The sequence below is a fragment of the Hyla sarda genome, chromosome 4 (assembly GCF_029499605.1).
Source record: "Hyla sarda isolate aHylSar1 chromosome 4, aHylSar1.hap1, whole genome shotgun sequence".
NCBI lineage: Eukaryota > Metazoa > Chordata > Amphibia > Anura > Hylidae > Hyla > Hyla sarda.
Window position 1 is genome coordinate 110,288,110 of NC_079192.1, and position 25,996 is coordinate 110,314,105.

General features: G+C 40.3%; 1 protein-coding gene across 1 annotated transcript in view; it reads left to right on the forward strand.

Annotated features, from left to right (window-relative positions):
- The window catches only part of FAM174B (family with sequence similarity 174 member B), a 49,579-nt gene extending 24,362 nt beyond the window's left edge, over nucleotides 1–25,217 (forward strand). Inside the window, exons 2-3 of the mRNA XM_056571874.1 lie at nucleotides 9,000–9,137; nucleotides 23,409–25,217. Of these exons, the coding sequence (XP_056427849.1) occupies nucleotides 9,000–9,137; nucleotides 23,409–23,412 (142 nt within the window). The 3' untranslated portion in view covers nucleotides 23,413–25,217. The remainder of the gene's footprint in view (nucleotides 1–8,999; nucleotides 9,138–23,408) is intronic.
- Nucleotides 25,218–25,996: the final 779 nt, after the last annotated feature.

Genomic DNA, 25,996 nt, shown 5'->3' on the forward strand with positions numbered 1-25,996 from the left:
ATGTTTATTAAACTCTTCAGATCTTGGTCGATTATTAGACATGATTCATGAGTGATATTCTCTACAACCACGGCAATACTCACTCCCTGCAAAGAGAAACTTGTAGACGCTAAGAGAAGTCTTATAATGTACTAAATATACGCATAATTGCTGCAGATTATAGGTGTATACAACCACCAACCATGAGACGATGTAAGGAAGAAACATGTATCTAACAAGCCTAGAAAATTGTGCCAAATAAATGATGTCATGTGCAGGATTCTAATATGTTTGTCAATATATTCACTGTTTTTCCATATTGATAATTCCCCCCCACACACCTCAAAGCATTGCAAACCTTTGTTAGCACCTTTTTTATCCTTTCAAGTCAAAGACTAGAGAAGTTATGTCTTTGCTGTTCCCACAGATGGCTTTGCATGTGATCCTAGAACCTTATATTTTCTCCCTGTAAGAGCACAAGCACATTTGTCATGACGTTCAGTCAATAAAGTGTTATTTTCTGATGACCCTCCTGCTTATTTAGCACAATATATTTTGGGTTCTGGAGATAGTAACTGGCCGTGTATTGACTAATTTAAAGTGCAATGAACAAGTATTAGACAAAAAATACCCCTGCCATCTGGAAATTCTGATAGCAAGGAGTTTGTCATTTCTTTTTTCCTACTTGAATGTGTTTGTATTACTACAATTAAAGGGGTATTCCAGGAAAAACTTTTTTTTATATATCAACTGGTTCCAGAAAGTTCAACAGATTTGTAAATTACTTCTGTTAAAAAAATCTTAATCCTTTCAGTACTTATGAGCTTCTGAAGTTAAGGTTGTTCTTTTCTGTCTAAGTAATCTCTGATGACACATGTCTCGGGAAACGCCCAGTTTAGAAGCAAATTCCCATAGCAAACCTCTTCTAAACTGGGCGGTTCCCGAGACAGGTGTCCTCAGAGATTACTTAGACAGAAAAGAACAACCTAAACTTCAGAAGCTCATAAGTACTGAAAGGATTAAGATTTTTTAATAGAAGTAATTTACTGTTTAACTTTCCGGAGCCAGTTGATATATAAAAAAAGTATTTTCCTGGATAACCCCTTTAAGTATATAAAATGAGTACATGAAGGTGGTATGTTATTTCTAACTGCTGCCACAACAATGTAACTGAAGTCTACAAATAACCTAAAATCTGCTGAATACAAAAGTAGATAAAAAATAACTAATTTGAGTGATACAAACCATCCAGGACTGAGCACATTCACCAGCAAATTCATTTATTGTGCATAACTTACTATATAGATTTGTTCCTTTTCATCTTACTACGCTAACATCTCTAGTGATTGCTTAGGTCACCGCTTCGGAAAAATTTCCTAAGGGAAAGCCCTGACTGGTCAACACTTTACAGGAGTAGAAGCCTTGCTTATATCAGGACGTTACCTAAAGCAGTGTTTAATGCCAGTAATGCATTTAGTCACTTTTTAGATAAGAAATAAGGGGGTTCCTGTACCCATCAGCTGCTGCCAGGAGCTGTCCTTTCCATAGAGAAAATGGTCTCTGCAAATTATAGATCTGTCCTTGAAACCAAACTCCAGACACTTACCACCTACTGCCGCCTCCACCTCAAAAACATTTCGCAATTCCCCTCCGTTCTCAACCTTGCCTTCCATCTTACTCCACTTCAATCCACCCCCACCCTGGCTCGTAGGATGTTCTAAGAAAGTGACTGCCTTCTTTTATTTCAGAATGCTCTAATGGGTTTTTTGAGAATACACTTCTAAATCAGGCAAGACTTTTTCATGTGTTACAGATATTTATAAAATTACATATGCATGTTAACTCCTTAATGACAAGCACTATATATATATATATATAATATATATATACGGTATATACTATAGACAAGAAAAAGCACAACACAGAGCTTCCATTGCGCGGTATGTTAGATCGTATGGGTAATTTAAGTGAGAAGTATAGAGTTGCCACTCACCTTATTGGGTTGTATTAGGCATACAACAACCTTTGTAGCTTTTAGGCATATGTGGGTAGCGGTGCAGCCGTCCGGATAATTCGAGGGGGATTATCTCCACACTCGATAGGTATATTCTCTAGGAAAGAAAGAGCTGGAAAAATAATTCCGGGTGATCGGCGCAGACCATCAGAGGAACTCCAAGGCAGACTTGTGTATATTCAAGTAATCCTTTATTTTGCTTTGCCAGATGCGTTTTGAGGTCTATTACCTCTTTATCAATGACTACAGCTATATTTTTTTATTTTTTTTATTTCTTCCCACAAATATTTTTTTTGCATTACAATACACCATATAATTTATGTCAAAATGAGTGATGTCATTACAAAGTACAACTGGTGACACACAAAACAAGCCCTCATATGGGTGTGTAGGTGGAAAATGTAAAGTGTTATGACTATTAGAAGGAAAAAACAACCTATTCCCCCCCCCCCCCCCCCATTCAAAAAAAATTGGTCCAGTCCTTAAGGGGTTAAAATATTAATTCAATTATGTACATTATATAAATTTGTATAAGTTTGCACAAGTTTTGTATATTTGTTACCATGATTTGGATATTTTCTATAAAACTATCAATTGCTCTTCTACATATATGATTATATTTGTATCACCCATTACCATAGTGGGGAATGCTTGCAAAAGACCTCTTAGAGGTTGAAATGTTGCTCATGCCTTGATGGACTTTTTCTGTGCTTGTTATATGAGTCGACCAGTAGCCAGTGCATCGACTTCTGTGCACCCCCTTTTTGGTTTGGATTACTTAAATGGTGCTGCTATTTTTTTTTTTCTGGCGCTGCAACATTGTAACATATTTTATTTTCCAAAAATGCTTTTTTTTTTTTCCTGTTATCAAACTTTTTTTCCTCCTATACCCTCCTCCTGCCACTCAGATCTTCGCAGCTCAGCTTTGTCCTCTGTCTGCAAGACAAGCAATACAAATCTATGGAGGAATAGGGGGAGACTTGTCCACCAGCATTGGGAGAACTGCAAACTAGAGATGAAGCTTGCAGAGCAGAAACTTGCAGAAAAATATCATATACATATATGTTATATAATTGCCAGAAATGATGCTGCTGCTCATGTACACACAGGGCAGCCTGTCCTACAGAATCTACTGAACTGACAGGTGATTTCATCCCTGTCACTAAGAGATGTCCATAGTTTTCCGGTTCTGTCTGCAGGACTATGAACAGTGGAAGTCAGTCAATGCATAGTAGTTTGTTGTCATTTATATCCCTTTCTTCTGAAAAGCATTGGGTTTTGTAATGTCCAGGGTGCAGGGAACAATAGGCAGGACTCTCGCGCAGTGGGGGTGATTTACTAAGAGTGGAGTGTGTTTTTCATTGTAGAAACCTTTCCTTGATGGGTAGTTTTTCATGGTATTTACTAATGTGATGCTTTCCCCAAGGTTTTACTGTTTTTGCAACTGCTTTGAGCTGTCTGGTTTTCCAGAGCTCAAATTCACATAAGTAAATTAGTTACAATTTTCCAAAACTGTCAGGGATACGCCCCTTTTCTGTTAACACATACACCTTTTCCCGGTGGACGTACCAAGTTTTTCAGTCCGAGTCCAAAGTTTGAGGCACTTGAAAAATGACCTGAAAGTAGTCAAAAGCTGACTACAATTGGGTTTGTGTGGGCCATAGGACTGAATGTGTCCATGACTGTCTGTGCTCAGAAATCATATCTGTGCCAAGGAGGCACTAATCTTGATGCAGTTCAAATGGAGATGGAGAGAGCTCAGCACCAGAGCAATCATATATTCAGATAATGCTATGCAGCCGTGAATAGTGGAAGCGCACATTAGTATTAGGGATCGACCGATATCGATTTTTTTAGGGCCGATACGATAATATGTGGCCTTTCAGGCCGATAGCCGATAACTTATACCGATATTCCGGTATAAGTTATCGGCTATTTCTCCTCCCCCCCCCCACCGGCCCCGAAGAAGCATCTGCAGATCATCGATTTAAAGCCGGCGCTTTAAATCAATGAACTGCAGCGGCTTTTGCGGGGCCAGAGACCGCGCCACCGCCCGCTTCTCTCCCCCTGCCGGTCCTTAGTCCAACCACCGCCGCTGCCCCATTGCCTCCCCCATCCCCGGTTTTATAATTACCTGTTCCCGGGGTCTGCGCTACTTCTGGCTCAATGGCGTCCTGAGCTGTCACGGACGGTGACGTCGCGTTGAGGACATCACTCGTCATTACACAGCGCACAGCGTAACACAGGACGCCGCAGGAGCCAGAAGTAGCGCGGACCCCTGGAACAGGTAATTATAAAACCAGGGATGGGGAGTCAATGGGGCCGCGGCGGTCTCTGGCCGGTGCGGGGGCGGGGCATTATTGGATGATCGGCAAGGTAATTGGCGATACTGATAACATCCAAAATCGTGAATATCGGCTGATAATATCGGTAAAACCGATAATCGGTCTATCCCTACTTAGTGTGTCCAGGTAGATCAACGGTGCCTGCGTTGATATAAACGATTGGAATGTAAAGTATAGAAATGGTAATGTGATATTCACCCTCCAGCTGGTTTATATGTATAATGCTTTATTCAAACATCCCAAAGTTGCACAGGACATAAGGGAAAAGAAGTCCGGGACGGGCTTGTGGAGAGCCGCAGTGATTTTGTTCTTCATTTCCTGTGCAACTTTGTGATGTCTGAATAAAGCATTCTACATATAAACCAGCTGGAGGGTGAGTGCTATGTTACCTTCTATACTTTGCTAATCTTGATGTGACACAGTCTTACCCATTATTCGGGATGTAAAAATAAGTTAAATACAAATATGGCACAAAAAGACTAGTCAGTAGATTTATTTTTGTTTACTTTGTTGCCTATGTTTATTTTGTCACATGATGCTTTACAGATTGCTCTAAAAAGCCACATATGAAAGGAAATGCAGCAAAACACCCTCAGGTTAAAATTACACACTGTGGATTGCAATCCTGAAATGGCAGACTAGGAAGGACTTTACGACTATACACATGATTCATGGAGGCTTATACATAGATTATACAGGACCTGTACAATGCTGCGTGCATGAGCCCTAAAAAGTCCTACAACTCCTGTAACTCTATACACCATCACAATGGATTTGATATGAACATATGAGCATGTGCTTGTGCTTCAAAGGGGTATGCCGGGCAAAAACATTTTATCCCCTATCCAAAGGATAGGTGATAAGATGTCTGATCGTGGGGGGCCTGCCGCTGGGACCCCCTGCGATCTCCCTGCAGCACCCGCATTCTATGCGGGAGCAGTGTCTCCAGTTTCTGAAACCTCCAGCACTGGGGATATGACGTCATGCCATGCCCCCTCCATTCATGTCTATGGGAGGGGGCGTGATGGCCATCAATGGAGGGGGCGTGTCATGACGTCACGTCCCCAGTCAAAGAAACCCGGAGGTTTCAGAAACTGGAGACGCAGCTCCTGCATAGAATGCGGGTGCTGCAGGAAGATCGTGTGGGGTCCCAGCGGCGGGCCCCCTGCGATCAGACATCATATCTTTAAAGGGTTATTGTAAAAATGGCTCAGTGCCAGAGCGTTCTACATTCAAATATGACTATTAATGAAAGATAGAAGGCTATACTATCACTATGAATTCAGCTTGAGAAAAAACAGACATGGTCGCACATCCACAGCATGCACCTTGATCGAATGCTTCCCAGCTACATTTATTAAACTAACAGGTCGTTAGTGTACTTTATGATCATGAAGGGAAAGCCCACTAGCCACGTCACTGCCACCTGTAAGTAGTGGGTCCCTAGCATCCCTAGCATTAAATAGTGCAGCACTGAGTGGTGACCACCACTGCCCTAACACCAGTGCCCACAGGGGGAATGACCCAACTGGCAGAGGAACCCCAATGCCACTCAAACCAGTCCCTGGGCTGCACCACCCCACAGACACAGCGCCGGGGCAGCAACGGATGCCAAGCAGCTCCTAACCAGGGGGAACAGATGTAAAAAGATAAAAAGTTCACTCACCATGTGCTCCCAGTATGAGACTGGGAGGCTGCCAGGAGGAATAGTGCCCTAATGCAGCTTCCTGCCAATTATATAGGACTGGGCTGAGGGGAAGGGGCAGAGTGCTGACCAAGAAAAAAAAAAAAGGGGGGATAGAAAACACAATGTGAATTCAACTTGAGAAAAAAAAGACATGGTCGCACATTCACAACATGCTTCTAATGCTTCTTAGCAACATGTATTGAACTAACAGGTCGTTAGTGTACTTTATGATCATGAAGTGCAAGCCCACTAGCCACGTCACGGCCACCTGCAAGTAGTGGGTCCATGGCACTGTGTTTGCTGCCCCAGCGCTGTGTCTGTGGTTTGAGTGGCATTGGGGCTGCTCTGCCAGTTGGATCATTCCCCCCTGTGAGCACTGGTGTTGAGGCAGTGGTGGTCGCCACTCAGTGCCATTAGGGTTGCTAGGGATCCACTACTTACAGGTAGCTGTGAGGTGGCTAGCGGGCTTGCACTTCAGGATCATAAAGTACACTAACGACCTTTTAGTTTAATAAATGTTGCAGAGAAGCATTAGATCGAGGTGCATTTTGTGGATGTGTGACCATGTCTGTTTTTTCTCAAGTTGGCTGTTCTATCACTACCTTCAATTGCCTTTTATATGCTCATAGTCCTAAACCAAAAAATAAAAATAAAAATCTACTATGGAGGGTAATAGGTAACCAAGCTGTACACCAGATATAGTCTAAGACATAGTTATTATGTGGAATAATGGATATTTGGGTGTCATGATTTTCCTATTAGGGATGGAAACGAGATGGTTTTATATGATAGGTTTTGTCTTTGAAATGTTATAGATTGATTGCCATTGCTCACGATAACAACCTTGGAAGTTTTACGTCTCCTGTAATCTTCGCAGTAAGAGACGGACGTGGTAATGAACAGATTGGAACAAACAGGACAATACTTAATCCGGTTCCCCAAGGGAACATTTTTATATGTCTGATTTACACACGCTGTGTGACTACTTAACACTGGTTTTAAGAGCATTTGATTCTTTTTAAATGGCCTGGCATTTTTATAACCTAATTTAGGGAAGACTGAGATACGAGGCCTGGTGTGCAAGTGTGTTAACCACTTCCTCCCATTATTGCTTCCTTCCCAAGACCTGTATTCAGCCGTAAAACTTTCTGTCTCAATATATAATATAAACCAAGAAAAACTGCCCAGTGGTGTATTGCATTTCTCATTTATGCACATCTTATCACACATTTCAGACAACATTGTATTGACAGCTAATGATAGACATAAAGAAGGTATGTATTATCTAAGCAGTATTGACCTGCTCCACTATAGGCAATGATTGTAAGGCTGGGGTTACATATGTCTGGTGATCTGGCATGGTTGCTCTCTGAAGTGGTTGTTTCAGATCAGAAAATGTGGCATTATTCAATCCAGCAAGTAAATACTTTCGGCATGTACCACATTTCAGGGGAAGCTGAGTGCAACACATCGAGCTTGTTGCAGCGGGTGTTCCCATCTTGGGTGTCTCCAGACCACCAGTTCTGTGTGAACCCTGCCTTATTGTTACAAATATTTTCTATTTTTAGAGTGGTAAATTGTGATTCAATTTAACCAAATTTGTCTTGAATTTCCATACACAGACAAGTATGAAGTTACTGACATAAATTGCTTTTACTTGAATGGAATGTGTATCTTAATGTTTTTTTTTACTTGCAATGTTTTATACTAAAATTTATTTTATTATTTTTTCTTCTAATGTTTCTATTTTCATTTTAAATAATTTATTTCACTTTTTGTGCCTTATTATGGGGGTCGTTTATAACAGCATTTAGAGAGATGCTTTTCAGCAAACCACATAGATAATGACACAATAGCCTAATCCAGACCCTATTCACTAGAATGGCTTACTGACCTCTGAGCTTAAAGGGGTACTCCACCCCTAGACATCTTATCCCCTATCCAAAGGATAGGGGATAAGATGCCTGATCGCGGGGGTCCCCCTCAATATAGCATGCAGCACCCATATATTGCGGGGGTCCCCAATGGCGGGACCCCCGCGATCAGACATCTTATCCCCTATCCTTTTGGATAGGGGATAAGATGTATAGGGGTGGAGTACCCCTTTAAGCTTTTTTTCTTATCTATCTAGTAGTGTCACTTTTCTCTGTATACCTGCATATGATAAGGAGGTGACTGCTGGTTTTGTCTTCCATTATTTTTATTTTTTATAAAGCAGTCTTTTATACCAAAAAACTGGTAACCAGTGATGGATGTAAAAATAATTTTTATCAAAATAATTTTTATCAAAATCAAAGGTACCTTTTTAAAAGCAACCTGCCAGTCTAGTTATTCTGTCCTCGCGGAGGTCAGCATAATATAATGATAGACGCCCTGTTTTCAGCAGTCTGTCACTTATGGCAAAAAAGCATGCTGCCAGTGGCAATGAGAGAGTTGTTATATAGCGATTTCACTATATCCTTGTGCATGGGAAGAAATCTGACAATTATCAGGGGGTGGGCAGGCGCAGCAGTGCCTATTGAATACTACTATTGGCTCTTTTCTTTTAGTTCTGTGTGCGGGCTACATGCTTTTGAACGTAAGTTCCTGTAAACTACAGTGTGTCTGTGGGTGTGTTATTTTGCCCTTAGGGGCATAACTTGCCTAACAGCTTCCCTTTTAACCCACTGGAATCCAATAACAATTCAAGTGGTAAAAGTAAGAAAAGGACTCTTCCATATGTGTAAATGTAGTGACCCAGTATATTGGGTTTAGTGTGGGTGAACTAGCTGTCAGATTCTCTTTAAATAATAAATTGGATTTATTACTGACATGATGTATCAGTTCAATAGCAATTACTAATATGATAATTGAGAGATCTGTATAATTTGACATGTTGTTTTATTACCAATGCCGATGTTTTAAGCAAATTGAATATGACTCAGTCTAAGATTAGTTTGTCTTACAACTAAAACTATTAACTGTCTATTCCTAGGTCTGGAAAGAGAATACGAAAAACACGTAAATATGACATCATAACAACACCAGCTGAGCGAGTAGAAATGGCTCCTCTCAATGAGGACAATTTTGAAGATGAAGACTCCACAGTGTTTGATGTAAAATATAGATATAGGTAAAGTACCTTTGTGAAATCTGCTTTGTAGCTGTTTGGCATGGCATGTATTTTTATGTGTTTGGTTTAGAGTTCCTCTTCTAGGTCATAGCTCATAATCTTTTCATGTGCACAATGCAGCACAATCCTATTGAAAACAATGGGAGCCTGCTGCAACGAAATTTTTGAGTGGAATTTTTCCACAGAATTCTTCTTGGAAAATCCGGTATGAGAAGGGGCCCTTATCAGCTCATCTCCACCCACTTTAGAGTCTAGAGACTAGCTTCTTATATCTCTTACACAAAAAAAACACCAGATACCAACTCTCCCAACTCCCTAAAGCTGCAGCAACCACATGGAGTACATTAAACAGCAGCACTGAGTAGTGTAAGCTGTGATGCCAGCCAGCATTGTGTTAAGACAACTATTTCAAAAAAATTTCAAAAAAATCCTGCTGTTCAGTGATTCTGAGACAGTATATTTCTTAGAGGTTTGAACATTGCTTATGCTGGCCTGATGTTGAGAGATCTGCAGCAATTTGATAAACAAAAAAAAAAATTGTGTAAGGGTAATTCCTCTTGAATTCTCCGCTCCAAATTAATGCACATGTTCTCTGCCCATTGACTTTAATGTTTTTTCTACTGTCCTGTTCACACATCGGTAATTCTGCTAGCGGAATTCCGACGCTGAATTCCTTTCCACTTGAAGAAAGAGCATGTTCATTCTTCAAGCGGAATCCGCTAGCAGAAATCAATAGAAGTCAATGGTAAAAAAAAAAAATCGCTCGACATTGTTTTTGCATGGAATTCGTGCAGAAATCGCTGAAAAACCCTTCACTTATTTCTCCCCCATTTCCGCGCGCAATTCCGCGTGAATTCCGTGCAAATTCCGCGCGGATAGAAAATTATTTTTTCCGCACGTAAATTTTTCAGCGTGAATTCCTCTTGATTTACTCAGTGTGAACACACCCTAGAATACTTTGTATCCTCCCCTACAAGCATTGAAACTTTTCATAACTTTTTGAGCCTCTGTTTTAAATTTGTGATTTGAATGGGTGCGGCATTACAGATCAATTCAACATGAGTTGTTTTCACTCTGAATATAGCCTGCCAGACAGGGCTAGTGCACTAAATACGGCATCTAGGGCACAAATCTGTATGCATTTTGCATTTGTGATGACTCGCTCTTGCAGACAGGTGCGGTTGCAGTATAGAGGCATGGAATACTGGCATCTAGGGCACAAATATGTATGTATTTTGCATTTGTGATGACTTGCCCTTGCAGACAGGTGCGAGGCACGGAAACAGGGCTTTTCCCCCCACGTCTCCACAACAGCACCCATGAGATTATCTCCTCCTCCTGATTGGGACAGGAAAAAACACTGAGAGGTTAAATTCCCCACCCCTTCCTGTCCACACCAGTGTTTTTCCTGTCCCTGTCAGGGAAGGAGCTGAGAGGTGCAGGGGGGTTTCTTACTCTCCTGCATGAAGAAATTAAGGTCCTTACCGGGGCCTTGCGGACTCGGGGTGTGAGCATAGCACACCTCCTGTCTTTTTCTCCCCGTGGTCCGGTCCTCTCTGTAGGTCCGCTCCGGTAGCATGGAGGTGGAGGGATACCGCGGGAATACTTTCTAGTGTACGGGTCTCTGTACGGTCTCCTTCAGCGGTCTCTGCCTTCAGCGAGGAGTTCTCTCCTCGCGCGAGCGCTTCTAGTTTGTTTTCTTCCGGCTCTTCTGGCCGGAGATGCTGGCGTCTGACGTCACTTCCGGCCGCACTCGGGTGGAGAATTTGCAAGGATTCTGCAGGTTCTTGGGTTAAACCGAAAAAATCAAAACCTAAGAAATGTGTTATTTGCTATAAGGAGTTTCCTGAATCTGCTTCTAAACCTCTGTGTAAATCATGTATTGCATCAGTAGTAAAAGATGACCCAACTCTTATGCAAGAAATTAAATCCATGATTCATTCAGAGATACACTCTGCATTGGCCTCTTTTACACCTGTTACCCCTGTGGCTCCTACTACTTCGGTTAATGCCTCAGCTATAAAAAAAAAGACTAAAATGGTGTATTTTTCGGATTCTGAAGAAAGTTTATCTCCAGAATTGGAAGAAGGAGCATTTGTGGAAAATCCTCATGAAGAGGAAGATTCCTCTTTGAAAAAATTCTTGTTTAATTCTGATCATATAGAATCCTTAAAGGGGTATTCCAGGCAAAACCTTTTTTTATATATATCAACTGGCTCCGGAAAGTTAAACAGATTTGTAAATTACTTCTATTAAAAAATCTTAATCCTTCCAATAGTTATTAGCTTCTGAAGTTTTCTTTGGTAACTTTGTATAAAAAATACCGTCCGGGACATGGAGTGCCGGCCAGAATGACATTAGCCCTGGCACCGCTCCGATGCTCACGGTCATGTACAGGGCGTAAATGTACATTCTGGTACGTGAGGTATCTTCGCACCAGGACGTACTTTTACGCCCGTGGTCATTAAGGGGTTAATGCCATTTACCGTACGGGATGAATAATGTTATATTTTAATAGTTTGGACAATTACGCATGCGGTGATACCTCATATGTTTATTTTTATACCTCATATGTTTTTTATATGGAAAATGGGAAAAGGCGGGTGATTTGAACTTTTAATATTGAAGGGATTAATGTGTTTTTTTTAAACCTTTATTAAACCTTTTACACTTTATTGGTCCCTTAGGGGAATTTTAGGAGGAACCAATAGATTCTTCATACAGATCAATGAAGTTTCATAGAACTTCATTGATCTGTGTGCTCTGTGATCATTTGGTAGAGCCTAGTGCAGCCAGGCTCTATCAAATGAAGAGCCATGGACCAAAAGGAGAGGAAAAGTAAGCCCTCCGACTACCTCTACAGTGGATTGCACTATTAACAGGGCTAACCCCTTAACGTCCTAGTGTGGCGGTACTTAGCCCACCAGGACGTACATTTACATCCTGTGTATGACCTCGAGCATCGGAGCGGTGCTCGCGTCACATATGGCAGGTTCTGGCTGCTAGCAGCAGCCGGGGACCCGCCGGTAATGGCCGGCGATCGTGCAGATGTCTTTCATTAACCCCTCAGATGCCTTGATCAGTACAGATCACGGCATCTGAGGCAATGCACATGTTAAAATAGATGATTGGATCGCCTGCCGTACTGCTGTGCGGATCCGATCATCTGTAATGGCGGACGGAGGTCCCCTCACCTGCCTCCGTCCGTCTCCCGGCGTCTCCTGCTCTGGTCTGAGATAGAGCAGACCAGAGCAGAAGATAGCCAATAATACTGATCAGTGCTATGCCCTATGCATAGCACTAAACAGTATTAGCAATCAAATGATTGCTATAGATAGTCACCTATGGGTACATAAAAAGTGTAAAAAAATAAATAAAATAAAAAGTAGAAAAATGTAAAAGAAAAAAAAGGGAAAAATCCCCTCTCCCAATAAAAATGAAAATTGTCAGTTTTTCCCATCTTACCCCCAAAAAGCGTAATTATTTTTTTTATAAACCTATTTGGTATCGCTGCGTGCGTAAATGTCCAAACTATCAAAATATAGTGTTAATGATCCCAAAAGGGGTCACATTTTATTCCCAAAAAATTAATAAAAAATTATCTAAAAGTTTTATATATGCAAATGTGGTATGGCTAAAAAGTACATATGACGGTGCAAAAAAATGAGCCCTCATACTGCCCTATATACGGAAAAATGAAAAAGTTATAGGTGGACAAAATAGGATGATTTTAGATTACTGATTTTGTACAAAAAGTTTTAGATTTTTTTAAGCAGTACAAAAATATAAAAATATCTAGCCATTGGTATCATTTTAATCGTATTGACACACAGAATAAAGAACACATGTCATTCTTACCGTAAAATGTACGGTGTGAAAACAAAACCCTCCAAAATGTGCAAAATTGTGGTTTTCATTTAAAGTTCGCCGTACATTTTATGGTAAAATGAGATTACATTACGAAGTACAATTGGTCACGCAAAAAACAAGCCCTTATATGGGTCTGTAGATGGAAATATAAAAGAGTTATGGATTTTAGAAGGCGAGGAGGAAAAAACGAAAATGCTAAAATAAAATTGGCCTGGTCCCTAAGGTTAAAATGGGCTTGGTCCTTATGAGGTTAATGGCTGGCTGCGGCAATTGCTGCATGCTGGCTATTAGCGGCGGCCCCCAACTACTAAAAAAAGCTGGGGGTCACTGGGTATGGAGCTGGCTTGAGTCAGGAACCCTCTCCATACACCCTGAGCAGCACCATGACAGACTAGGTCCGTCATGGGTCTCGACAGAGGCCAAAAATCTTCTCGGGGTGGAAATTTGCTGCCCCTGTGAAGGTGCTGCCCTGGGTCCACTAAACCCAGCAGGACCCATTGTAGGGCCGGCCCTGCCTCAGTGGCAAAAAATACGTATTTATATTATTTCTGGATTGTTTATTATGGTTATCTTAAATTTGAAAAGCATCTCTGACAGCTGTTGCCATTTAAGTAATAATCTCTAGCACCTAGTGGAGGGTTTTAAGACTTTTGTTAAAACACTTAGGATGTAGACTGTGGGCATAAGCAAAAAATTACTTATTTTCTTACATGGGTACTCCGGTGGGAAACATTTTTTTCCAGATCAACTGGCTCCAGAAGGTTGAACAGATTTGTAAATTACTTATATTAAAAAAATCTTAATCCTTAAAGGGGTATTCCCTGTTTTCTTTTTTTTTTCATTTGACTATGCTACAGGGGCTGTAAAGTTAGTGTAGTTCATGATATAGTGTCTGTACCTGTGTGTGACGGTTTTCTCACAATTCTTATGTGATTTTCACCCCAATATTTATTTTTTGCAGCATACAAAATTAGATTTTTCCCAGGTTGCAATGTGGCCGAGACCTGACTTACTAGTCAGCTGATGACAGGGAGCCTGTCTGCTTCAATGGGCGGAGTGATCACTTGGTGGGAGAGAGAGCAATCTGCAACTAATGCAACAGCTGTAGGCACCCTAATTGAAAACCACAGGTCTTTTGAATGGATGCAGCTCATTTATGTTTTAATTAGTGGGGTGGATGATGTGTGGGAGGGAGGAAGGAAAATAGAATTATGGGATTTGTAGGCAAAAGAAGAAAACTCAAACAGGAAATACTAGTTCACAAAAAGCTAGCCACAGTGTTATGGTAATCTCTACAGATCTTTCCTAAGCATGTGCATTGCTGTCTGGTAGGTACATACTAAAATAACCTTATGGTGGATAACCCCTTTAACCTCCTGAGCGGTATTCCCGAGCGTGACTCGGGGTTAATTTTCCCTGCCAGGATCGGTAACCCCGAGTCACGCTCGGGGTAGAATTGCAGAGTTCCCGGCCGGGCTGCACGATATATCGCAAAAGCAATGCGATATAGCGATGCGGCCCCCGGGAAAACATGCGATTATCTGCTCTGGTCGGCTCCCGTTGCGGGGGCCGGCCAGAGCAGGTAAAGAAAAATACTAAAAGTCAGTGTTTCCCTACCAGGGGGCCTCCAGCTGTTGCAAAACTACAACTCTCAGCATGCCCGAACAGCCAAAGGCTGTCCGGGCATGCTGGGAGTAGTAGTTTCACAACAGCTGGAGGCCCCCTGTTAGAAAAACACTGAGCTAAGTGTAAAAGGAAGAAGTAGTAAAATAAAAAAAAAACTTTTGCTCACCTAGTCCCGGTCCCTGCAGATGCCGTTCCCCTCCGTGCGGTCCGGGGTGTCCTCTCTTCACTATTCATCTTCTAGGACCTTTCACTTTTCAGCCAATCACAGGCTTTACACCACTGTGGCCTGTGATTGGCTGAAAAGTGAAAGGTCCTAGAAGATGAATAGTGAAGAGAGGACACCCCGGACCGCACGGAGGGGAACGGCATCTGCAGGGACCGGGACTAGGTGAGCAAAAGTTTTTTTTTATTTTACTACTTCTTCCTTTTACACTTAGCTCAGTGTTTTTCTAACAGGGGGCCTCCAGCTGTTGTGAAACTACTACTCCCAACAAGGACTTGTTCTGCAGGAAATACACTAGGTTTGAAATCTGCCCGGCAAACCTAGTGTATTTGCTGCAGGACAAGACAAGGTGACAAGGGGGGGGGGGGGGTTAGGGGGGGAATGTGACAAAGGGGGGAATGTAACAGGGGGGAATGTGACAAGGGGGGGGGAATGTGTCAGGGGAGGGAATGTGACAAGTGGGGGGGGATGTGACAAGGGGGAATGTGTCAGGGGGGGGGGGAAATGTGTCAGGGGGGGGGAATGTGACAAGGGGGGGAATGTGTCGGGGGGGGGAATGTGACAAGGGGGGGAATGTGACAGGGGGGGAATGTGACGGGGGGGGTGTGACAAGGGGGGGAATGTGACAGGGGGGGGAATGTGACAGGGGGGGGAATGTGACGGGGGGGGAATGTGACGGGGGGGGAATGTGACAGGGGGGGGGAATGTGACAGGGGGGGGAATGTGACAGGGGGAAGAATGTGACAAGGAGGGGGGAGAATGTGACAAGGAGGGGGGAGAATGTGACAAGGAGGGGGGAGAATGTGACAAGGAGGGGGGAGAATGTGACGGGGGATGTGACAAGGGAGAGGGGAATGTGACAGGGGAGATGTGAAATGGGCGGAGGGAGATGTGAAATTCAGTTAAAAAAATTGTACCGCTTTTGGTACAAATTTCCAGACAGAATCATACCGCCAGGGAGGTTAAAGTACTTATCATCTGCTGTATGCTCGTGAAGAAGTTTAGTTTTTCTTTTCAGTCTGACCACAGTGCTCTCTGCTGACACCTACTTTCCAGAGGAGGAGCAAATCCCCATAACAAACCTTTCCTGCTCTGGACAGTTCCTGACATGGACAGAGGTGTCAGCAGAGAGCACTGTGGTCAGACTGAAAAGAACAACTCAACTTCCTCTGGAGCATACAGCAGCTGATGAATACTGGAATAATTAATATTTTTTAATAGTAATAAAAGTAATTTACAAATCTGAAGAAAGAAAAAAAGGGTGCAGCTCACAATTAGTGTATAAACACTGCCTGAGGTCAACAGGGCATGCAACTATACCACAGTTGCAAAAATAATAAAATATGTGAAAAAGAAATATATTGCCCGGACCTTCCAAGGTAGTGTAATTTAATTATATGAACGATAGAAAACTGGGTCGTACTCCAATAATAATTCAATGGTTATTTATTTAAAATGTATAGTGCATTATTCCTCACAGGGCCCTTGTGAGAAGAAACACATATAGTAGATATACAAAATTAGATATATAAAATTATGACTACTGAGGAAAGGGTCGTATCTGAGAACCCTGAAACGCGTCTAGTCTTATGCACCGATTTTGTTCACTGGCATTTATGCTCTTTATGAATCTAAGCTCTAGTTTACGGAGCAAATCCATCACATTGTGGATTCCCCACGCATTAGTCGACCTAGACTAGTGTCCGGTCCTGATTTTACCTGGTCAGCTCCGGCTCAAGCTGACGTCACACGCCATCTACACGAGGCAAGCTCCATCTACCCAGCGTGTAGTCTCCGGCTTCCAAGTCCAGCGGTGAGGAGATCGATACCATCAGCGCCTGCCAGCGCTTGGTCTCCTGACAAATTTCCAGCAGCGCCTGCCAGCGCACGGCCTCCCGGCAAATTCACCATCGGCACCTGCCAGTGCCACTAGCCTGGGACGACCATTACCGCATAAACACCTGGATCTTGAAAGATAAAGCCACAGCACCATCTGGGACCGTTAACCGCCATCCGGGCACGGGAGCTGACACAGCCACATCACCCAGGACCGGTAACAGAGTATCCACTTTGACTTATAATTATCATACAAAAGGACATTTATACCTTTACAATACTCTAAAGACGATATATGAATTCATCAACATAGAGCTATTCTATATGCCAGTGATACATTTTTATAATATTTCTATATTTTAATTTTATATATCTAATTTTGTATATCTACTATATGTGTTTCTTCTCACAAGGGCCCTGTGAGGAATAATGCACTATACATTTTAAATAAATAACCATTGAATTATTATTGGAGTACGACCCAGTTTTCTATCGTTCATATAATTAAATTACACTACCTTGGAAGGTCCGGGCAATATATTTCTTTTTCACATAATTTACAAATCTGTTTAACTTTCTGGAGCCAGTTAATGTGAAAAAAAATTGAGTACCCCTTTAAGCTTCAGTAATCCTCCTATTTTTTTTTTTATTATTTATTCAAGATGGCTTTAACTGGTGATTGAAATGTTAAGAATCTTGCCAAATGAAGACAACTGTTTGTTTGGGTGGGAAGGAGCGTGATGTATTGTGTAATATCATTGAATATCTGAATATGTTCCAGACTTTCAATCTGTTGCATGTTTTCTGTAGAAAAGAGAATACCACTGTTTTCTGAAGGGGAAATTTTTTTTGCAGAATGTGAACTCATAACGTCTTGTTTTTTCTTGATATACTTCAGGAGTTGTTCACAGACATAGATGCATGTTGAACATTATATTTCTGACCACACAGATCAAGGATCTTGCTACAAAATACTTTGTGGGTTTTCTTTTTTAAAGGCAATAGTTTTAAAACCAGTTAGCCTCTCCATATCCTGCTATTAGTGTTGGGCGGTATACCGGTTCATACTGAATACCGAATTTTTTTTCCCTCACAATATGAATTTTTCCCATACCGTAATACCGGTTGGGCCCCTCCCACCCCTCGAATGACTTAATTATCAGCCGCAGCGCGCTGTCCCCACATCGGGGAACTAATCATATGTCACCTCGTCTTCCTGTGAGTTGTGGGCCGCCGGCACTGGAAATCTGTACTGTACTACATATTCCTTGTGCCTGGGCTGCAAAAATAAACTAAATAAACTTGGTGAGAGGGAAGTCATTCAGCAAGAATTGTAGTTTTACAACAGTTGGAGGCACCCCGGTTAGAAAACACTGGTCTTTGGCATGGAAATAATCACAGGTGTGTTTACATGGCTAGGGTGGCTGATGTGTGTGAGTTATAAAAGAGACCTCACACATACAAACAAGGTATTAGGGGACTTGAAGTTTGAGGGAAGAAACTCCAACTGGAAGTACTCAGTTCACAAAAAAATAGCTTCAGCTCTATTGTAATCTCACAACATAGCCATTTAGCCCCAAGACAAGCATGGATCCTTCCTAAGCATGTCAATTACTGTCTGCCAGGTGCCTACTAAATCCCCTTATAGTGGGTAACCCCTTTAAGACGTGAAAACTATCTAGGAACGGATATGGAATTAAGTGTTAAGTGTCGTGCCAATAAATTGCACCCATAAATGAAAAGGTGCAGTTTTTAAATACCTTACCACTGCAAATCACAGCTGGAAATGTTTTCTACTACATCACTTTTTATGAAATCACTTACAGCTACAGCTTGTAATAAATGTAGCCATTGCACAAAAATGTGCTCCTAAAATAGACTGCTCTACCACTAATCACAAATTCTACCCTGGTTGTTTTTGCTGTTTTGTGTATATTGACATTAGAGAAATTGTGAATAGAATGGGGATATGTGTGATTGAGCATAAAGTCTTTACAATCCCCTTGTGGATTTTTCTTGTATTTTAACACTGGTAAAATGGCAATATTTATCACACTACCAATTCTGCCAGTCACTTTTTAAGAAATAGAGCAGCAAGAAAAATGTGTATGAAGCTTTACTACCAGTTTTCTTGCAATTGCACCCCATAACTGCTATATCTATATGTTATATCTATATACTCCATCTGTTGTAATGTCTACTGAGCATTTGTTACTATCTTTCTCTTGAGCTTAACCCCTTAAGGACCAAGCCCATTTTAACCTTAAGGACCAGGCTAATTTTATTTTTGTGTTTTCTTTTTTTCCTCCTCGCTTGATTTTTGTGTGACCAATTGTACTTTGTAATGAGACCTCTCATTTTACCATAAAATGTACGGCAAACCCCAAAAAAATAAATTTAGGGAGGAAATTTAAATGAAAACCAACATTTTGCACATTTTGGAGGGTTTTATTTTCACACTATACACTTTACGGTAAAAATTGACTTTTTATTGATACCACATTTGCATATATAACATTTTTAGATCATTTTTTATAAAAATTTTTTACAAAATGTGACAAAAAAGCTGCATTTTAGTATTTATTTTTTATTTTTTACGTTTACGCCATTCACCATACGGGATAATTAACATTTTGAAAGCACGGACATTTACACACGCAGCGATACCAAATATGTTTGTTTTTAAAAAATTATGCTTTTTGGGGATAAAATGGGAAAAACTGACAATTTTCATTTTTATTGGGGGAGTGGATTTTTCAATTTTTTTTACTTTTTATTTTTACATTTTTCAACTTTTATTTTACACTTTTTATGTCCCCATAGGGGACTATCTATAGCAATCCTTTGATTGCTAATACTGTGCAGTGCTATGCATAGGACACAGCACTGCTCAGTATTATCGGTGATCTTTTGCTTTGGTCTTCTCGATCTCAGACCAGAGCAGAAGACCACGGGAGACGGAAGGCAGTGCTTCGGGCAATCCGACCATCCATTCAAAGTGCCGCACTGCCGCAGACGCCATGATCTGTATTGATCACGGCATCTGAGGGGTTAATGGCGGACATCCGCGCGATCGCGGATGTCGGCCATTACCAGCGGTCCCCGGCTGCTACTATGACACGAGCACTTTTCTGATGCTCGCCGTCATACACAGGACGTAAATGTCCGTCCTGGTGCGGGAAGTCCCGCCAAACCAGGATGTACATTTACGTCCGTGGTCGTTAAGGGGTTAAAGGGTTACTCCGGTGGAAAACATTTCTTTTTTTTTACATATTTGTAAATTACTTCTATTTAAAAAAATTTATCCTTCCAGTATTTATCAACTTCTGTATAATACAGAGGAAGTTCTTTTCTTTTTTTAATTTATTTTCTGTCTGTCCACAGTGCTCTCTGCTGACACCTCTGTCCATGTCAGGAACTGTCCAGAGCAGGAGCAAATCCCCATAGCAAACCTATCCTGCTCTGGACAGTTCCTGACATGGGCAGAGGTGTCAGCAGAGAGCACTGTGGTCAGACAGAAAATAAATCCAAAAAGAAAAGAACTTCCTCTGTATTATACAGCAGCTCATAAGTACTGGAAGGATTAAGATTTTTAAATAGAAGTAATTTACAAATCTGTTTAACTTTCTGGCACCAGTTGACAAAAAAAAAAAAAAATGTTTTCCACTTTAAAAGGGTACTCCGCCCCTAGACATCTTATCCCCTATCCAAAGGATAGGGGATAAGATGTCAGATCGCCGCGGTCCCGCTGCTGGGGACCCCCGGGATCCCCGCTGCTGCACCGCGCTATGTGCGTAATGACGGGCGATACGGGGGACGGAGCGACCGCCACCCCCCCTCCCATAGACTTGTATTGAAAGGGGTGGGCCGTGACATCACGAGGGGCGGAGCCGTGACGTAACGGTGCTCCGGCCCCTGTATTGCCCATCATTACGTGTAGAGCGAACTCGCTCTGCGCAGTAATGATAGCGCGGTGCCGCAGCGGGGATCCCGGGGGTCCCCAGCAGCGGGACTGCAGCGATCTGACATCTTATCCCCTATCCTTTGGATAGGGGATAAGATGTCTAGGGGCGGAATACCCCTTTAAAGCTTTTTGGATGCAATATAAGTGTAAACTTTCTTTACTGATAAATGTGTACCCACATTTCCTATGTGTTTTTCCTTCTCACATAGATCTAGTTTATTTAGATTTAGTCTATATGAACATTATAGGGAACACAGAATGAAGCTGACATAAATTTACATATTTGTAATATCAGAACATTCTTGTTTTAGTTCTTCCTCCTTTCTAATGTTGGCTTATTGGCATGATTTGTTGCTCTGTTGCGTGCTCGTCCTCCCATAAAAGAATTCAGGATGCTTAATGATTGGCTTCTTCCAGTTTTTAACCATTCCACCACATGTTCTGTTTAGGAGCTTGTTAAGTCCTGGCCCGCTACGCTATTAAATGTTTTAGTCAACTTGTTTCCTGTTTTTAAAAAAAATTACATAATGTACCTAAAATAGAGTGTGTGTGTTTTGAAAAGTGTTTTATATTATTTGATGCTTTCATTCCAAAACCAAGCCCTGTATTTTCTCATATAAAAAAATGCAGAAACTTCTGTAAAACCCAACATTTATGATAATAAATATTGTATTGCCAGAAGCTTTAAACTGGTAACAACGGCAATGCAGAGTCATATGACTGTGACCAAAGCGAAATGAACAAATATCTCAGCATTGACTAAGTCACTGTAAGGCAACATCAAGATGTGGTGAAAGTTTATCTCCACAATATCCAGGAATTTTATGTTTTTCAGTTTCAGTTTTTTAGTGCTTGCTTGGTTAGTGTGCTTCACTGATGTTCCTTCTGCTTCAGTGTTGAGGCCTACTACTCCTATTTTTGTTTTATCTTGCAAACTAGGTATTTCTGAATGTTCCCTATATAAATATCCTAGAAACTGATACAGTGCTCCCTCAACTTACAATGGCCTCTACATTCAATATTTTCAACATGCAATGGTCTTTTCTGGACCATTGTAACTTGAAACCAGACTCAACATACAATGCTACGGACAGTCCAGATCTGTGAAACGTGTCAATGGCTGAAAGAACTGACCAATCAGAATGGGAATTTTACTGGTAAAACACCTGCATTACAGAAGTGTATGCATTGAATTCCTGTCTGGTAGCGCCTCCTACAGTACAGAGAGGTACTACATGTTCTCTACTACTCTTTCCTGTGCCAGGGTTAGCTGCTCCTTTGGACACCAGGTAAGAGTGGCTCCATTTTACTTTTGGACACTGTGTGTACTGTACAGGACCCTGGAGAAGCTCCTGTCTTCTACATAGACAGTGATTTACAGTTCCCAGCAGATCTTTCTTACTTTTTTATGTGAGGACTTGCTTTATCTCTATTATTTATCTACTTATTTTAATTTAATCACTTTTTCCTATTTTTGGATGACATTTTGGTGGCTTCAGAACCGATTACCAGGTTTCCTTAGAGTTATGGCCTCAACATACAATGATTTCAACATACAATGGTCACCCTGGAACCATTTAATAGTGTAACTTGAGGGATAATTGCATTTGTTACTCATCTGGGATTTTGTTACATTTTGTCCATGTATTTCTTCAAATAATCGCAAAAAGGCTGCTATAGCGGATTTATATTGACTCAATACTTAATTGTTATGTTTACTAGCAGAACCAGGACAGTCCTGCTCAGAATGGATTGAATTGTAACTAGATCTATGTTCAGATAAAGTAATTCACAGGATTATCAAACAGTCCAAAAATAGAATTACCAATCCCCATGTCCAAAAGATTAGCATTCTGATAACACCAGGCAGGTATAATTAAAAGCAGGTGTTATTTATTTCATCACGGCATGTGCCATGGATGAATAAGAGGCACCTGCTTTCTGCTTGGTTCATGTTTTTAAATTTTTTCTTATTGGATTTATATTCAGTCATACTTGCTCTCAAGTATGTAAAGACTTCAACAGTCTTATAGTTATAATATGTGTGAACAGCTTTAAAAAGAGGGGTTACGTACATTATTTTTTTCTTCTATTTCTATTGGGCATCTCTGTGCAATTGAGGCAGGGAGCCAACTCGGGCAGCTCCCCTGTCTTTTCCAATATTTACCGCATAGCCCATCCCCGTGATGAATATGTAACAATAACCATTGTTATACAGGCTATGCACTCACTACTTTACATTGTAGCGGTATCATTTCTTCACTGTTATCACATAAAAGGATATATATTTACAAACATATGAAAGGGTGTACTCACTTATGTGAGATACTTATGGTTAAACGAGTTTACAGCTAGCATAAAATGAAGTGTGTAAGATGTGATCCTTATTTATGCAACGATAAATAGCAGGGCTAGTTCTTTAGACTGGAACTACTCCCTATAGAACACAGTGCTCTTCTGGATTGGGCTTCTTAGATCTGTTATGTATGAAGTTCTAGTAGCTTTACTAATCAGACATTATTTTCCATAAGACAGTTTAAGATAATAGTATTAAAAATCTCTTGACTTGGGATAGGTTTTCGTTTTAAGTATGATTATCTTTTTAACAAAATGCCTTCCTGTAAATTGCTTGGAAAATTTAATTGTTGGCCTTGTGGTAAAACCCAACCACAATGTAAATAATTAACACATGATTATGATTTACATACTTTATAACATTTATTCTGCTTTTTCCCCCTTTTTTTCATGACAGGTAAGAACATCTGATGTTGCAACATCTGGGCACAATTCTAGTGACGCCAAAAGTCTGAAGCAGATTTGGAAACTTTTATCTTTGGGAGGGAAAAAAGATGAGAACACTTTCTTCACACACCTTCATCTGCAAGAAAATGACATGGATAGATGAGTTTCTCCTTAAGCTAAAATCCATATTTATGTACTATACCAGAAGACTTCAGATAAAATGGGGAAGGATTGGACTGCTATCTAACTGGATCATTCCTTTCTGTGTGTTGCGGGGATTGGTCTCTAATAATATATATTTTTATAAAACCAAAGACCTGCTGAATTTTAGAAGACCTTACACAAAACTACATTGGAGGACCTTACACAAAACTGGAAACATTTCTGATAAAGCAAAATCTATGTTCCACATCATCTGCTACCAGCTCCAACAATTTGCTACTCAAGAAACAATGATATCCAGATGACAGAGATTCTAGGAATTAAGCACTACTGTTATACTGTATCCACTCCAATTACATCCAGAAATGGAGAAAACCGTATATCTGACATCAGTGTGCCCTTCTTTTTTAATAGTGTTGGCTACATTTCAACATGTTTTAGACACATGTAGGTGCCCTGCCTAATCACAACACGATCGCTACCAGCCTGTATGCACATATTTGTTCATAGCCTGTCATAGTGTATGGTACGGGAACATTTTGCAACCTTTTCCTGTAGTTATATTCACTATTGATTTTTTTCTATACCGTTCAGGAATAGATGAAGAATGTTTTTAGATGATCATCTCCAATATTCTCCAATATTCTGTTGCCGCCAATGGTGGCTTTTTTGTTTTATTGATTTTTTTTGGCATCTGTTTGGAACAGATAGTTGAAGCAAAAGATATTAACCTTGTGGTGTGGTAAAAATAGTGGGCGTACCATGTTTTAAAGGGTTTTTGACTTAAAAGAATAAATTGACAAAAGGAAGGAAATGTAATAAAATAACAAAAGAACCATTACTGACCAGATAAATCCCCTTTCATTAGAGCATTGCTGCCCCTATACCCACGTAAACTCTGCAGCCAATCATTGCCTTCAGTGGTTGTGTGCCATTCACTACTGAGGCCAGTAATTGGTTACAGTGGTCGCAAATGCTGCCAAGTAAACACAGAGTGGGAATTACCAGAGAGATAGAATTATGAGGTAATTGTTCTTTTCTTGTTTTTTTATTTATTTTTTACATTTCTTCCTTTTTTGACTTTTTTTTAAATATATATTTAACTTCAGAAAACTCCTGTCAGAATAGGTCACTATGGTATATAAGGAATCATAATTTACATTAATATATTTTAATATTTTCTATGTTAACAACATAGTATGTGATATATATATATAAATATGTGTTATCTATTAAAAAATGTAAAGCATGGTTGACAAAGTCGATGTCCCCAAATGGTGGTGAACTACTGCATGGATACATAGGCAGCACTGGCTTTTAACGGTGGGAGAATTGACACAATACTTAAATATATATTTGTATAAGGTTATAAGAGCAAAGCTGTGATTTCTAGAATGCAACACTTTCCATATTAGTAGCAGCACCACACAAAGATATAATATTACTAGGTTAGAATTTCCAATACAAACAGTGCTTAATAGGAAATGGGTAATACTATTGTTGACACTCCACTTGTTTAAGGGGACAATAATTTAAAGCTATTGTCACTATTTTTTCCTCTTTTGTATATAGAAGGAAAATTGAAGCAACTTTAAAATTAGTCTTGATTAAAATATGCTTTGTGCCTACATATTCTATACATACTTACATGTCTCTATAGGCATAGCATCTTTTCCAGCTGTTCACTACTTTATATTAACTTTCTTTAGGGAATGGTCAGTTTAACTGCAGGACCAGACTACAGTTTGTAGTCTGTTACCATGGAGACATACAAATCTGCATATAAACTGTAGACTCATAACAAGAAGAGCTTTAAATTAAAATTATTTGCAAAATGTCTTCATTATTTATTTTAAATGCATGTGAATTTGTTCACAACATGGACTTCTTTTTAATTCACCAGTAAATCAGTGGATTTATAAATAGGATCGTCCTTTTATCACAAAAATTTAATATCTTTAAATATTTCTATATTTTCATCAGGAAGGCAGCATTTTATCAGGAATATGAGTTAAACATTAAGTTGCACATTTTTAAAGGGGCTTGTTGACCTTCAGTTGACTTATGCATAACTTTAAATTACATGCACTAATTTCCTAGCTTTCTGTTGTGATTCTATGTATAAATTCATATAAGAAGCATACATAGAAAAGCCAAGTCATAAGGTTAGCGATTATGCAAATTGCGGAAACATTATCGGTTTAATTAATATTTGGCAAAAATGCATACGGTAATAAGCCACAACATGTGAACACAGCCTAATTGTTATAAATCTTATTTCTGTTAATAAGAGAAGGGCTGAGACCCAGTGGGTACAGTTTTCTTACATTGATATTTGCATGTAAATGTTCGTGGCCTATATTACAATCATGATAAAATTGAAATACTGTATTCTGTGCCTTAACCATTCCACATTGTGATTTAGCCATTATAAAT